The sequence below is a fragment of the Euleptes europaea genome, chromosome 6 (assembly GCF_029931775.1).
Source record: "Euleptes europaea isolate rEulEur1 chromosome 6, rEulEur1.hap1, whole genome shotgun sequence".
Classification (NCBI taxonomy): Eukaryota; Metazoa; Chordata; class Lepidosauria; order Squamata; family Sphaerodactylidae; genus Euleptes; species Euleptes europaea.
In genome coordinates this window covers 60,873,215-60,890,093 of record NC_079317.1, presented here as the reverse complement: position 1 = coordinate 60,890,093, position 16,879 = coordinate 60,873,215, and the positions used below count along the sequence as shown (strand labels likewise).

The window sequence follows — 16,879 nt, the reverse complement described above, 5'->3', positions numbered from 1 at the left end:
GACACTAGTGAACTGATAACAAAGTTTTACGGCTGTAACTATCCAATGAGATGAAGTCTGAGGCAAGGCTGAGAATGCCTTTCTAGGGCCCAAGTGACAAATGAACAAAATTTTGTCTTTGCAAAAACTATTGGACTTTTGCCAAAAAAACACAAACAATAAAGCTCTTTGAACATCTAGAGTGCGCAAGGCTCTTTCTGCTTTAGAGGAAGGATTTGGGGGAAAATACTGGTAGACTGATGGTCTGGGAAAAGTGAAAGTATGATACAACCTTAAGGCGGAATCTAATACCAGGCCTCAAAGTTATCTTGTCCAGAAAAAACAGAGTGAAAGGGGGGTCCACCATTATTGCAGCTAACTTACCCACCCTTCTAGCAGACATGATAGCTACTAAAAACACAACCATAGACAATAAGGCAGGGGAACACATACCCAGTGGTTCAAAGGGGGCAAAAACAAGACGAGCCTAGGAACAAGCTCCATTTGGGGAATGAATGGAAGGTTGGCAATAGGCCTGTGGATACTGGTAAACCCGAACTGAAAATAAACCTGTAAAAAGGCATTTCGGCTTTATTTGGGTTTATTTCTGGCCGAATACTAAAGCAGAGAATCAAGCCTACGCCGGATAGTGAATCGGCTTTCTAAAGGCTTTTCTCTATGGGAGCTTTTTTTGAGAAGCTTGGGGGGCATTTTTTGAAGTAGAGTTACCAAATTTTCAGGGTAGCTGTAAGGGATCCCCCCCCTTACATAAACCCCAAAGATTGGTAAAGTTTGGGACCAATATTATGGGGCTCTGAAAGGGTCACCCCACCTTCTCCACAGAAAAGCATCCAATCAGCGGCAAAAAGAGAACAGAGGGAAAATTGCACCTCTCCCTTACAGTGTACCACAGTTTCAGTGGGAAAATGCTTCCGCATGCGCCAAGGGGAGGTGCCACCTTTTTTTAGTTCTTTTTAGCTAAGAAGTTGTTCACCGCAGCTGCCCTGCGGGACTGCACAGGAGAACAAAGATGAATCTCCTATTCTAAAAGAAGTTTTGAGATTGCAGAAGCCGGTGAGGATAATGGGATTCTGACTTTCTCAAAAAGGCAAGATTAACCAGTCAGATTAGGGAGTCCTGGGTTGAAATCCCCATTCAACCATGAAGTTCATTGGAGAATGACTTTAGATCATTCACTTGCTCTCAGTTTACCCTAACTCCAAGACTGTTGTGAGTATAAAACAGTATATATACATGCCAACCATCCCAATCTCCTTGGAGGAAGGGCAGGATAAAAATAGACATTACACAGCACAGTGACTAACAGCATGAGTTGCTGGGAAGTCAGGCTGAGAACTTACCAGGGACCTTAAGGTAAATCACTTTTCTCTTGGTCTCCATTCTGAGATACGGGATAACAACCTTAGCTTCCCATTTAGGGGTTTTGCAAAGACTACCGAGACTATATGCAACTCTCAGAAAACTCTGAAGTGCTATATAAATATCAAGAATTATTGTCATTATAAGCAGCGTAGAAGCCCTTGTTCTTTCAGTTATGAAAATATTTGGTAAACAATATGCAAGTAGATTTAGCATTCTTTAATATTATTACCCTCTGCATTTCAGTAAGATTATTATGAAGCATGTGAATCTCTGTTAAAATGGGAGGGAGGCAAGAGAGAAGGAATATATGAGATGTGGTAAGGGAGTACCCTTTGCTGCATAGAATACTGTGACTTTTTAAAAATAATAATACCTGTGGGTTTTCTTCTCGTTTTGGCTTGGGTGGTGCAGGGGGTGTAACTGTACGAGTCTCTGTTGGCTTCTCCTCTACTTCTGCTTGGGGCTTGATAGTCTGAAAATGAAACAGCAGCATATGAACAGAAGATGTGTTTCTTATTTTAGCAAAGCAAACAAATGAAAACACTTACCAGTATTTTCATGTACTAAAAAAATGAAGCAAGTAATGGAAAAATTTTAACATCACACCAAAAAACCCTTCCCTGTGAAATACTTAAAACAATGTGGCACATTTTAAACAATGCAAACTGTCCAAACCAAATAACTAATCTGGAACACTGAGAAAATATGCCCTTCTAAGAAGTTTAGAAACCCAGTCCGGCAGCCATACCAAGATAGTTTTGCCTTTAGAGTCGATATGATAAGCAGAATGGTTATAGATCAGGTGATGCCTTACAGAGTAACATTCCATGAAAAGTCTAGACACCATTCTATCTAGGGAGATGTATCCTTCACTTCTTTCACTCATGGTTCATTATAACAAGAATTTTCCTGAAAAGTAACTCTCTGTAGCCCCTGAGAATGTGGGTTTTCCTGAAGATCAGTTGCGCCTTCATGTCTAAATCCTCTGCAAGTAGAATCATAAAAGCCTGCACAATGACCCTCACTTTATGACATGGCTATGAAGTCATAAAACATGTTTGTTCCAGAAAGACTGAAAATTACTTTCAGTTTTCTTATTTATTTGATTTGATTCTTTTAAACATTTATTGGTCGCCTTTCTTCCTTATAGGAACTCAAGATGGCTTACAATGTAAATAACAATAAAATACCATAAAATACATTAAAACCACTACTTAAAATTAAAAACACTGGTAGGCATATTTCAAAACAGGAGAAACACATATAAAGCATCTTGAACAAATCATCTGGAAATGGTATATTATTTTTTACTATCCCTTGCTCTGATTTGCTATAGATAACCTGATCCTGTCAGTCTGTACCAGCTATGCTGCTATACATAATGGCTTGCCCTAATGCAGCTACAGCAGCATCGTTAAGTCTGGCCAGTGGGGCAGACTGTCTTGTTCTGTCTTTACCTAAACACGCTTTCTACTACCTGGTCATTTACAGCCAGAAAGGACATGCTGTGACTTGGGTCAGCTTTCCCATGTCCACAGAGTATACCTCTGAGACAACTACGGTTGCCAGATCCAAGTTGGGAAATACCAGGAGATTTTTTTTTGGGGGGTGGAGCCTGAGGAGGGCACGATTTAGAGTGGAAAGGGACTTCAATGCCATAGAGTCCAATTGCCAAAGTAGCCATTTTCTCCAGGAGAAGTGATTTCTGTTGCCTGGAGATCAGTTGTAATAGCGGGAGATCTCCAGCCACCACCTGGAGGTTGGCAACCCTTTAGACAATACATACACAAAGTCCTTGGTTTCTCCACTCTGGCTAGCCCAGAGGATAAGTGCTTTTTCATGGAATTTGTGCACTAGAAGTCCTTGTCTGTATACCAGTACCTGTACTAGTAACTCTTACTGGCTCTCCTTGAGTTGTGTTGCTACATATGTTTATATGTCTATATATTTTTATTGAATTATTTAAACATTTTATATATACCTTATTTTAAATGCTGCTTTAAATATTTTAATGTTTTGACACCCACTGCCTTGAGGGCCTTGTTTGGGTAGAAGGCAGAATACAAATGTTTTAGAGAAATAAATAAACATCAATCATGAGGCTGTTACGAGTTTCATCATGTCTCACTAGTTGTAATTCTGCATCAGTGGAAAACTTAATTGGGCTGCTACTTGTTTTTAAGAAGGAGCAGGTATTCACAGAATACATATTGCAAAAATGAGTCACCTTCTCTTTCCATTTATTCATGCCTGATCAGACACAGAAATCTTGTCTAGCTTAAGAGGTTTGAAGGCAGGTAAATTTTTGAAATAGTTAAGTCGGCAGGTCCAAAAAGCAGCTTAAACGGCCTGTATTCGCCAGAAATGGCAACTTTTTGTATCTTACATTATTTTTCTTTCTATAGTCCAGTGTTCTATATTTATTGCTTACAAAAAGTGAGCTGTAACCAATAACAATGAGTTTGAGAAGGCCTTTAAGTTTATGATCTCATGTGCACGTCACCTTCAGCAAAAATGTCAGCAAGGTTGTGGGGAAATATTCTTGCAGGTTATATACTGATGCGGCAGTATCCAGTTATAATTATTAAAAAGTATTTTAAATAATAACACAAATCAACCATCTGCCCATACAAACTTCTGTTATGCTCCCAAGACCGTTGTGCAAAACACGGCATTATTAACAGAAGTCAGAGTCATCTGAGCTTTCACCTCACCCCATTAACTAAGCACACCAGAAGTAGTAAAGACAATGAACTATTTACAGAGGCTATCTTTCTCCATCTGTACCTGTTTCTCAACATTTGGTTTGCTGATCTGTAGAGTCTGAGGCCCAGCAAGCCTGGTACCTGGGGCTGCTATAACAATGCTGGTGAGTTGAGCCATTGGGAAAGTTTTGGCTATGGTTGCTGTTTGCCCATTCACCACACGGACTGGGTGTATGGAGTTCTGTGAGGAAGGTAAGGAGGTGGATGTGAACTTTGTTGTCAACATCACAGGCCTCTGAATCAGTTGAGGGGCAGCAAGCATAGGAGGAGGTGGGGCTGGGGCTATAGGGATGTTGTTCTGGGCAACTGGTTTAGGTCGAACCTGTAAAAGAGAGAGAGAGAGAGAGAGAGAGAGAGAGAGAGAGAGAGAAACTATGTTTTAAAAAAGAACCTAATGCATTCATCATTTAAATAGCTTTTTTAATTAACACAAACATAATTGTGACTCTAGATTATGGTAGTTTTCAAAAATATTTACCATGCCATATGCATCAGCTCCTAAAGAAACTGAAAACAGTGTCAAGGCTTGTTTAATCCTATCCACAAGGCTCTCAGAAATGTTATAAATCGACACACATTTCTACAATACTTGCACCTTTTTGAAAGAATGCATTTATTTTATAGGGAAAAAATTATACTGCTCACATTTTAAAGGGGGTATACAGGTTTAACAACCCATACACTTTTATCAAGACCAGTAATAGTAACCAAAGTACTGGAAGGGCATACATATATTGTAGAACGTGCAGCAGAAGAATATTTCAACAATTTCTGGTCTTTAAGCATTTGGATAGCTATCAATTACATTATTTCAATCCTGCTCTTCCTCCACAGAGCTCAGGGTGGCATACATGGTTCCTCATCTCCTATTGTAGTCTCACAACAACCCTATGAGGTAGGTCACCCAGGGGGCAGCTGAGGGGATTTAAACCCAGGTCTCTCTGGTTCCTGTCCTCAAGTAAAATTGGTGGGGTGGGGGAAGAGAAGGAGATGTAGATTCAGTGAAATGTGGATGGCAACTTCTAGAAGAAAAACATCAAGCAAACTGATACCTGTCATTAGAAATACTATATGTGAGCTATCATACATTCTCTACTTCATCAAATATAGGTACTTGATTTTATTTGCTCAAGTAATGTTTATTTTTTAGCTTCAACATTTGGTCTGTAGAACAAAGGACCAGGAAACTAAACTGCATTAATTAGATTACAAACAGTAGTTTTGTTCGGCAAAAAGATTGAAAATTCACATTAAACAGCTTTAAAAATATTTAACACCTAAATACTTAACAAAAAGTACGGCATTTCTATATTATTTTTACTGTCATTTGGTTCTTACTGAACCACTGTAAAGGAGAACTGATGGAGCAAATATGCTAGCAAAGCTGGAGATTTAATTTGGAAGGCATACTGGATATAGTTCAATAAAAGAGAATTACTGACTACATGGAATATCTGGTGTTCTCCTTCATTAAAAATACACCTTTCACAGCTGTACATAGTCTGTTGTTCTTCCGACATATGCAGCTGGAGCATTTTACAGTTGTTTCCTATAGGTCAAGCTTCCCCTCTATCTGTATTGGAAAAACTCACCTGTGGAAGGAAATTTGGACGAGGTGTGAGTCTAGGAGGAGGAATAAACTGTGGCACTTTGATGGGCTGAGGAGGCGTAGCTTGAACCTGCTAAACAACAAGAACAGGGCCAGATGGGGAAGGGAAAAAAGTTTAGCAAAGGAATGGGTTTGATGAGTGATTTCAAAGATCCCAAAGCACAAGCTGGCCTTTCCCACAACCCACACTCTGAAGAGCCCTTCTGAAAAGTGAAATGGATCTTTTCACTTAGATGTAAGGTTTAAAAAACAAATCAGATATATCTGAAGCTTCTGAATTCTCATTTTGTTTTATGAGCCAAACTCCTCTTCATATAGTAAAAAGTAAAACTGGATTTGGCTGGCGGCTGCCCATTCAAATTGAGCTTCACACAATGCTTACTTCATAAAATGCTTTACAGCTTAATAACTTGGGGAAATGTTGTGAAACATTGATAAAAAGTAATATTCAGAACTGCTAGCCCAAGAGAAATCGGTACTATGTACTTAATAAAGACAAGTACACAAGTTTGGTTCTCTCTGGAATGAGCAAGAATACTGTTTGCATCCTAAGCCATTTACTTTTAGAATGTGATATTTAAAGCAGTAATTGAATTTACTTATACCTGCAGCTCTGAATCAATTTTTATTTAAATAACAAGGTTCCACTTCAGATATCTCTGTCTAATGTTTGGTCTTACTCATGAGGTGCTATATTAAATTCAAATTACTTTTCACATTTTTACATGTTTCAACTGCTTGGTAGTTCATGAGACTCATTCTCAGAGAAACCATACAGTCACAACAACAACCCTGAGAAAACATGCTCTGCAGAATGAGGAAACACTGGCAGGATCCCATTATGCGGGATGTTGCATTTACGGGCCCAGCAACAATGAAAGAACAGCAAACATAAGTCTCAATTTTTTCACATGAGCGGTGAAAGCAGCCCAGATTCAAAACAGAAATCCAGGTGAAAAACCACCCAAAGCAAGACAAGGGAAATCTGCCCATAAGCCTCCAAACCAGAATCACAAAGGTACCTCCTTGGCAAGAAGAGCATTGTAAAATCTCATATAGTGAAATTCATTTCACATTCGTTCTCACCATGTGCCAAAGACACATGGCTGAGTGATTAGGACAGCCATGACATAAATCAGTTATTCAAACTGTAAATTATATAAAATTATTTAAATACATTTTCGCATAAGAGTAATTTCTTAACCCCTGTGTTCATATACTTTATGCAAAATTAGCCTTAAAAGTCTTCTGAGGTGCATACCCACAGAACCTGCTTACCAATGTGACTGTGTTTTTTGCCACTATTTGGACTGCCTCTGTTCCTGGACCAGTAACTTTATTTGTTGTCTGGAGGTTGACGGGTGTGTTCTGTGCATCAGTGCTAAGGACAGTTTTCTGGCTGCTGTTGATGGCAGTCACCATGGCAATTGTAGGCCTTTGACCCACAACAGAGGCAGGCATGGTTGCTGTTGCTGCTTTTAGGACTAGAGGTAGTGTCTTAGTGGTGATCATAGATGCCGTTGTCACAGTCTTCTAAAAAGGAACATAAAGTACACTTTACTTTAAGATCTGAAAACAGTTTATTTAAGAACTGAAAACAGTTTCTTCTCATGTTCACTGCTGAGACAATGGGGGAGACAATGGGCAAGATTTTTTACACTGATAAGCTATCAGTGAATCTGGTATGAAAAAATCCACTAATTTACAAAAACGCTTCAGTAACTCTTTCACATATAAACTTGCAATCAAGGAGGAATAATTAAGTCATGGCTTGAGTCACACAGTAGATGAAAAAGTTGCAAAATTAATCCTGCAACATTTTCTTCGACATATAATGGGTTGTAGACTACCAACCTGCTCAGCGAACGCTGCTACATTCTGTTGGGGCAAGACTTTTTCTGTTGGCACAAGGTGCACCCCAAAACAGAGGAATGCCTCAAAGTGGGTGGGACTAGGGTTGCTAATTCTAGCTTGGAAAATTCCTGGAGATTTGGGGGAAGGATTTGGGAAGGACCTTAGCATGGTATATATCATAGATTCCACCATTCAAAGAAGCCATTTTCTCCAAGGGAACAGACTTCTGTTATCTTGAGATTGGTTGTAATTCCGGGAGATCTCCAGGCCCCACACGAAGGCTGGCAACCTTAGGTGGGACACAACTTGCACTGATGGAATGTGCCCCTGCAGTGGCAAAATACAACCCCACACATTCATTCCATGTCCTCAGATGTTTGGGAAGGCCCACCTTGTCTTTAATACTTTATTCAGCATACCATTCAAAACATCAATGTAACTATGATGTAGCATAAAGTGTGAACTTGCTTTGTCTTGATCTATCAGATTTTATCTCACCCTTTCTCTAAGGAACTCAGGGCTGCAGACACAGTTCTCCCTGTTTTATTCTCACAACAATCCTCTGAGACAGGTTAAGGTGAGAGAGTGTGACTGTCACAAGGTTCCCCAAGGAATGCCATGGCGATTTGAACCTAGGTTTTCTCACACTAAACACACTAATGACAGCGAACTAGTGCTTGGAGGCTGAGTTCAAGTGGATGAGGATTAATAGGCTGAAATTAAATCAAGACAGGATGGAAATTAGTAGGGAATTCGGATGTTTTTAGGGAGGTATTGGTTAGCCTGATAAAAGGCTGCACTAGATGTTCACTGGAATACATGAGTCTGGGAATGCTACACTAATCTTTCTGCCAAGCAGTGGAAGAAAGCCACAGTTTGCAGGGGAGGGGTCCAGCACTAATGCAATTGGGAGCAGTGAATGGGATCAGAGGGGTTTTGTTTTAGTAGCATTCTTCAGGGGATCCAAGGCTAGATTTAGTGCTGCTGAACCTTTCTCTCTTCATATTTTATGGAATTTCGTATTGCTGAATACGTAACACATATTGTAAGACATTTACAATGTTAGATGGATGAGTAGAAATATTTTTAAAATCAGTGGAACATAACACTGTGATGGCCTTTCAACATTTGGGTAAAGCACACCTGAATACTGAAATTTTAGCTTTTTGTTGGATACTTCTACAAGCTTCTTTTCAACAATGACAGATTTTGGAAGGAGTAATTGAGCTGCTTTTTGTATCATTCCTTTAAAATAAAAATTTGACTGGATGGGTAGCCCTGTACAGGAAGTGGCACACACAATTTCCAATTTCTGGGGGGGAAATCCCAATAATAAAACTAAAAGCTCAAAGCTCAGATAAATGATGCAGACAGAGGTGAGTGAAAGAGAACGAACTGTGGTTCATCACATCATCACAAAAAAGTCTAGCACACTTGTGTAACCTCATTCCACGTCTTAATTACAATGGTCATAAATATGTTATCTAGAGGAAGAATCTTGTTTTTCAAATTAAAACAAATGTGCCTTTGAGCATTGTGAAAATGTGATAGACTCCCACCACGAGCACAACCTTGAAGAAAACTGTGTAGAATGTGTGCATCAATGACAAAAAAATCAATTTATTGTGCATTAAACTTATGGTTGGGTAAGTCTGATTCCTATTCCCAAATATGGCTTGTGCAAATAAGAATGAATGTTGTACACTTTGCTTCTGTAAACACACGTGCTTACATAATTTTTCTATTTCTGCACTCTCTCCAAAATCACCATTTCTTGCAATATGGCTCTGCAAATGGAGCAGCCTCTATTTCATACATTTTAATTTGATCATCATCATCTAAAAAAAATAGGCAACTCTTCATATGCAAGTCCTTCTGAACACAACCATCTCATTGTTCTTATGGTAGAGTACCTTTACAATTCCTGTACCTCTCTATTTCCCTCAATAAATTGTAAAGCTTGCTTTGGAAAAGACCTGATTTTTTCACAATTACTGAAAGGTTATTGGAGGCATTTTGGGCTTGATTGTACACTAACCAGATAAAAGATGCCAAAATCACATGTTTTGCTCTCCCTAACTGGTATGTCAGTTTTCCAAGCAAGCCAGGCTGTGGAAGTGGGAAGAGGTTTCCCTCTGACACAGAGCTTAATTCCCCCAAAACTGCATCAGGCGAACGTCCTGAACCCAAGTTAAAAAGTCCACACGTGTCTAAGAATACATGTGAAAGGAAGTACATGTGGTAACACCTTGGGAAACCAAGGAGCTGAGAGCCTCACAGAGCATGGAAGAGGACGCCAAAGAGCAACTCTATTTATGCCCACAGTCACCCCATCATTCTGTGCAGCTACAAGGGCCTCCACAGAGTCACTTGGGGAGACTCTCAAAATCCCCCAGAGCCACCTGAAAACCAACAGGATCTATTAACGTCCAAGAGCAGACCATCCAAATCAGTCCACTGTCCCCACAGGGAGGAGGCAGCAAGCTCAACCGTGGCTTCCAAAGACAGTGATCTGACCACAACAAAGGCCACACCTCCAGGCCCCTAATCAAACCACCTGGGGTAGAAAAGAAGGTCCAGCATATGTTCTTTTTCATGTGTTGGGCCATTATAATCTGAGAACACAAACAATTCTCTCCACATATGAAAGGCACGGGCTGTAGTTCAGTGTTTTATAAGAACTATTCTAACTGGAAATTTGCCAGAAAGAATGGGAGCAATTTCAAGGCAGTTTCACTAGAGGGCTCTTTAACTTTGAACATAACTTTCTACAAACACAGCAAATGACCTGGAAGTTAATGTCAAAGTACAGAGCATTAAGGCAAAGAAGATGAAATTCTTTTTGCAAAAGCAAGAGTAAATCATAAACAATGATTCAGTCTACTCAAAAAAGTGCTCAGAGATATTCATGCATATTACCCCTTTTATGTTCGACTTTCAATTTGTGTCAACTTCTTTAAAAAGCACTTTTTCACAAGCAGAATTTCCAGTCCACAAATTGTTCGTGACATAATGGCATTCTTTTCTTAAAACGCAGGTCTGGAAAAACCCTCCATCTGACCAAAGCCACTAAAGTCTCTAATTCTAGGATAAAAACTCTCACCGAGTAGATCCTTATAAATTAAATTTTTAAAAAATTCTGAGGGTAGATCTGCATTAAAAGCACCGGGTCATTACTGACCCATGGGGTGACGTCACATCCCAACATTTACCAGGCAGACTATGTTTACGGGGTGGTTTGCCATTGCCTTGCCCAGTCATCTACACTTCACCTAGTTCCTTTGGACTAGATGACCCTTATGGTCCCTTCCAACTCTATGATTCTATCCCCAGCAAGCTGAGTACTCATTTTACATTAACTTAATGTCAAAATCATCAGCTCCATGTGAAATCCCTTTTATCTTTAAAAACTAAATCAGAGATTCCTGATATATTGCCTAGGAGCACCACAATGCCCACCAGTGTTTCCTGGCATCCACTTGCTTCTTGGGGCCTGCGGATAAAATCCAAAAATCCTGAATGGAGCAGGAAAAAAAATAGGGAGCTTTAAATCACTCCCTACCAGATGACTGATAAGAAAAATGAAGAGGTCATCTCAGGTAGCCACATCACAATTGCACGCCCTTGGCTTGGGCACAGACACTGGAGCTTGGAAATCTCTCCCTGTGGCTAAACAGGAGGCAAACCTCAGAGCACAGGGCCTATCCTAGCTTTCCTCCACCTCCTTAACACAGAAGGTGTTTCAGAAGAGTCCATGAGCACTGGTTTTGCATTTGCAGGGGTTGCCCACTCAGAAGAAGCTGCCTCTGGTGCGGAGGATGCTTGGCTTGAACCTGCCTCCCCATGGCACGCCTTTGTAGTGGTACTAGAGTTGCCAATCTCCAGGTGGGGCCTGGAGTTCTCTTGGAATTACAACTGATCTCTAGACTACCTAGATTAGTTCCACTGGAGAAAATGGCAACTTCAGAGGGCAAACTTTACAATATACCGTATATTCTAGCTGAAATCCTTCCGCAAATCCCCCCCTCACAAACACCACCTCCAAATCTCCAGCAATTTCCCAGGCCCTGAGGCAACTCTAAATGGATGACAATCCTAAGTGTTACCCACTACCCTTTGTCAAAATTCCAGAAGTGTCCACAGGCCCAACAAGGTTTGGGAGCCCTGATCAAGTACATCTTGCCATGTGTGCTGATATTATTATACTGTGCATTACCACTTATTTAAATAAAAAACATTCCCCACCCCTGCTCCCCATCACTGCTTGACGCTGGCTGGGGAACATACAAAGTCTCGAAAACAACCCATGGATTAAATTTTACCAAATGTTACAGAAACTGAGAAGGAGATTAAATGAGAGACTGAGAAGGAGATTAAATGAGAGACTATTTTCACTGGCAGCCACATGTTGCTTGTTTTGTTTGGTCCTGTTTGGTCCTGTTTCTCCTCTAAAAGATTCAGCAGGAAAAACCCTGAATCACTGAGGTAGTTTCTTGACTTGAGTTTTGAGTGATGCTTTATGTTTAGTAGATACAAGTTTTTCCTCCTCTAGTGAGGAACAGCATCTGAGTCCACCTAGTGTCTAAACTCTGTAAGTTTCCTGATCAAAGCAGCAGGAAGGAAGATGTCAAATATTTGTGATAAAAATCAGAGGAGAATCTCAAACAAGCACCATTTACGAACAGTGTGCTTCTGTGAACCTCTCCACAGCACCTTATTTTCATCAAGATCTCTAGGCACTAAGTAGGCTAAACAAGGAGTTGGCTTACATTTCAAAGAAAGAAAGAAAGAAAGAAAAGAAAGAAAGAAAGAAAGAAAGAAAATCAAAACTTACTAACTTTTAGCATTTGAACGAAGAGATTAAAGAAAATATGTATTTTAATTCACAAATAAATTGAAGCCAGATAAACATCATCTGTTCAAATTTTTGCTATCTTGGGGTGCTTCCATATGGAAGTTTTGCTCTGGTTTAACATCAAAACTGGAGCTTTTTTTTAGCATTGACCCAGCATCATTCCCTAATTGTCCACTTCCCAGGTTTTTTCCTGTTTTGCTCTGATCTTTCCCAAACTTGGTTTGATATAATCTTCTTAGAAAAACAGGAATCAAATTGTGTTTTCAGTCCACCTGGACAGGAGGGTGTGTGTCTTTCAAGGTCCCACCCACATCGGTACCATTTTCCTTGTCTCAGACCACTATGCATTTCCCCCTTGCTGTGCCTTTTTCAGGCTTAAAAAATAATAATTAGGAATTGCTATATGACTATTTTATGCATTATCTAAACCCCATTGTAAGTAATAAACACATTTTGAATAACCTTCCGCACTTTACCTGTGATCCAATCAGGTTTGGAGAGGGTGCCGTAGTCTGCTGCTGCTGTAGCTGTAGGGACTGTGGCGTTGGAATTTTATTTTCTGCCAATGGCTGTATTTGAAACTTGCTGTCTGGCTGTTCCTGCTTTACCATAAGATTCTTCCGCAGCTGTTCAACCACTCTTTTCTAGAAAGGAACACAAAAGCAATACATATGAGTGCAATGCACAAAGGATGTCAACTTGATAAAACACACAAGGATGTCAAGCTGATATATTAGCTCCTATATGGGTGCATTAATGACAAGCAACATGGTGGAATGTACTTTCAAACAGAGATATCATTATAGCTCTATTAATGTAAACAACTTCTAGTGGCAGTGCAGCTGCACACGTATGTAGGATCATCATAAATGGTGCTTTATCCTACTTCCAGATGTTTCCGGGGATATTAATAAACAGACTTGAGAATAAGGTAATGTGCTTTACTGTGTCTGATCGGCAAAATACGCGCCAAAACATATGGTGATTTATGTGGCTGAAATTCTTCAGAATATTTTGTTACTCCCTATAGAAAGCTGAAGTCCAAGTTGGCATTTCATTAGAGCCCACAAATCTGGAACTGCAAATACTTAAATAGTTACGAAGTTTTAAAATTTGAATGTTATGTATATGTTAAGAAAACAAATAAAATTTTAAAAATGCTAAATCTAGCAGCTTTCAGGATATGAGAAATTCACAGTTCAAACCTTCCGCTAGGATTTTAATACCATATCTCCAGGGGTCCCAAACTTTTTGAGCCTGTGGGCACATTTAGAATTCTGACACAGCAGGATGGGCACAGCCACAAAATAACCACCATGTGAGGCGGACCCAGCCACAAGACAGATGCAACTTACCTTCAGTCGCACAGTGAAGATCCTTGTGCTGTGGTGGCAGCTGCCATCAAAGCAATGTTTTAAAGAATCTGCCCCCAACTGAATCTCCCCAGTGGCCAATCAGAAGTCTTGCTAGTCAAAAGCCCCACCTGGGCCCACCCACTTTCTAAAAACACTTGGCGGGCGCCAGGAAAGGTGTCATTGGGCACCATGGTTGGGACCCCATGTTGGGGATCCCTACCATATCTCAAAACAGCTTAAAATTTTTCAGTAACAATAGCCCTGGATTAACTATTACAGCATCTCCATCTCTACCAACGATAGTTTTCTGTCATAGTTTCACAGAACAGGAAAACAGAAAGAATCATGTTTCAGGCACTTTGGATGCCAAATCTACCCATTCAGTGGTTAACTGTTATAACTGCTTAGGTATGGTCTTGTCAGATAATTCTTCAGATATCTGTCAAACATAGCAGTCTAAAGTGGTCTAAATTTCAGATTCCTGCCCCCTCTTCTAAAACTCTGTGGCTGCCTGGTCTCTCTTCTGGGTAACTGGTACTCCAAAATTATTACTTATTTCAACGTATCAAGGAAGGTCTCAAAGCCACTAGTTTACCATACCAGCCCACATGTCCACTTATACTTGTGTTGGTCTTCTGGGGCACAGTGATGGCTTAGAATTAAAGAAGCATCTCTTTCATTTTACAATTAAAGAAGCATCTCTTTCATTTTACAATAGCTTCCTTGCCTACAGCAATGTTTATCAGGCACCTGTAGTTATTTTAAAGCCTTGTTTATATTTTATATAGGACCATTTGCTATTCTAACTTCTTACTCTAGTTTATCTGGAAATATACATTTAAAAATTACAACAATAAGGGTTTACTCAAAAAGCACAGAATCTGCTTCATATTTCACTTTATACATTCAACCACTGAACAGTCATTTAAGGTTGCTTTCTGAAAACATCAACTGTTATAAAGCAATTTAAAATGCTCTGTCAGCAAGCAGAGTCAGGAATGTTTCCAGAAGGCAGAGAAACGAAGAGGAAACAGAACAGAAACCAGTGACACCTGCCAAACAAAACCCCCACCTATTAACGGCATGGGAGACTACATTACCGTACCTGACAAAATCAGGCAGGATAGTTTTTCTTTTCAGTAGCTGTGCTTATGAAGTTCAGGGATAATGGTGATTTTCTACCAGTTCTCTAGTTCAAGGAAACTAGCACCAGAGAGGTGGAATTCATTCGCTTCGATGTCCTTCACAACACAACACAACAGCAGGGAAAGGAGAAAGAAGGGGAAGCTAAGCCTGAGTACTCCCGAGCCAGACTGCTATAAAAAGCGAGAGACAATCAGAACTGGAATTACGGAGAGTAGGAGTCAAGTGAGTCACCTCACATTCACAACTCTTCCTCCCCCAGGCGCTGAAACAAAGCCCAGGGAAGCTGTGGAGAAAAACAGGAACAAAAACACCTGCAAACTTTCATTAGTTTTGCCAGAAGAACAAAAGGCCTGCATACTTACACACAGAACACGCAAAAACGGAGTGGGAAAAGTTATTTCTGTGCTCTAACCGTGGCCTTTTGAGAAGGATGAGGCTTGTTTGGCGGCAGTGATTCCTGCTGCCCCCATTCAAATACGAGGCTATTCAACTAGCCTGTGTGTTTAGGTTTGAGGGAGGCAACATGCACGGGGGTCACAAATAAAATGACTGCTGACCACTACATAAAATTTATAGTGGATCGAGTTTCTCAGGTTTTCTTTTTAAAACTTAATTGGGAACAAAAACTTATATCTTCCCCTTACTTCCAAAAGGGTCACATATTCACTGGTTGAGGAAAGCTCTTAAAGGACTGGTTTGAAACAATTCCACACAGGCATGCACTACATTCAGAGCAGATGCTACAGAGCAGCATGAAAACGTGAGCTAACTACGGGGCTGGTAAGAGTATCGAGGGGAAATTGGTACGGTGGCAGAAGGCAGAGTCAATTCTGAGAAGTAACAGCTCAGTGACTATGGTGGCAATACTCAGCAGCAGAGAAAAAGAATGAATGGGGAAGGAATGAGGGGATCACAAGAAAACTTTTGTGCACAAACAGTGGGAACAGTAAACAGAGACTTGTGTGTGTGTGTGTGTGTGTGTGTTAAGTGCTGTCACATCGCTTCTGACCTATGGCAACCCTATACATTAATGACCTCCCGGAATGTCCTGTTGTAAACTGCCTTGCTCAGGTCTTGCAAACTGAGGACTGTTGCTTCCTTTATCGAGTCATACCATCTCATAGAGACTTCTAGCCTACTAATAGTGGGATGTTTAAAATTTATAATTTAGGAAGTGGGTACAAAGAAAACCAGAATGGTCTCCCATACACAACCCTAGCTCCTTTTATCACTTCTGTCTGAATAACTGAGTTCTACAGAAGCAGCTACACACAAACACACTGACACTGTTGATTCTTGATAGCTGCACACCTGTCCAAGCCTGCCTCAGAATGCACGTTTTACATGCTTATGGAGCAAGACCTGTGCAAGACTAAGGGAGTGATTTTGGCTGATTCTTCCTCCATGCCTCATGGAATATCCACAGCTGTTGATGAATGGAGTTGCTGGCAGGGAAAGCAGGAAAGATCCTCTTCCATGAACTTCTCCATTTACACAAGGCTGGACCCAACCAAGTTGTGGATATTTTCTGAACACTATTTATGTTCTAAGCTAGTGGTTCCTAACCTTTTCGAGTACGAGGACCCCTTTTTAACGAAGTCATAAATTATGTATTATACATTGTTAAAACAATAAAATAAGTTTTGGTTTGATAAATGTAAATGTTTCAATTGTGTTTTTGTGTTGTAAATGTTTCAATTTATCCCAAAATTTCCACCCCATCTCACCCCCCAAAAAAACAGTAGGGGAAAAAACCCTTGTTTCACTCATGGCTTTAAAATGTCTGGAAACTTCATCTGTCTAGGCTTTAACAAACTTTGCTTGGTTTGGCAATTTTGGGGACAGTGAGATCTGTCCAATTAGCCATACTCTGATCACATCTAGAAAGATTATTTTAACACATAGGACTGCCTTTGAAGTCCATTTAGGAACT

At 40.2% G+C, this 16,879-nt stretch overlaps 1 protein-coding gene across 3 annotated transcripts in view; it reads right to left on the bottom strand.

The window, feature by feature from the left end:
• The window catches only part of PHF21A (PHD finger protein 21A), a 107,096-nt gene that overhangs the window by 21,942 nt on the left and 68,275 nt on the right, over window positions 1-16,879 (bottom strand). Inside the window, exons 4-8 of one of the 3 annotated variants that reach the window (XM_056851620.1) lie at window positions 12,922-13,089; window positions 7,015-7,269; window positions 5,720-5,809; window positions 4,150-4,449; window positions 1,736-1,834 (exon numbers count right to left, since the gene is read on the bottom strand). In XM_056851620.1, the coding sequence (XP_056707598.1) occupies window positions 1,736-1,834; window positions 4,150-4,449; window positions 5,720-5,809; window positions 7,015-7,269; window positions 12,922-13,089 (912 nt within the window). The remainder of the gene's footprint in view (window positions 1-1,735; window positions 1,835-4,149; window positions 4,450-5,719; window positions 5,810-7,014; window positions 7,270-12,921; window positions 13,090-16,879) is intronic. The other 2 variants (XM_056851621.1, XM_056851622.1) reach the window with 2 other exon arrangements.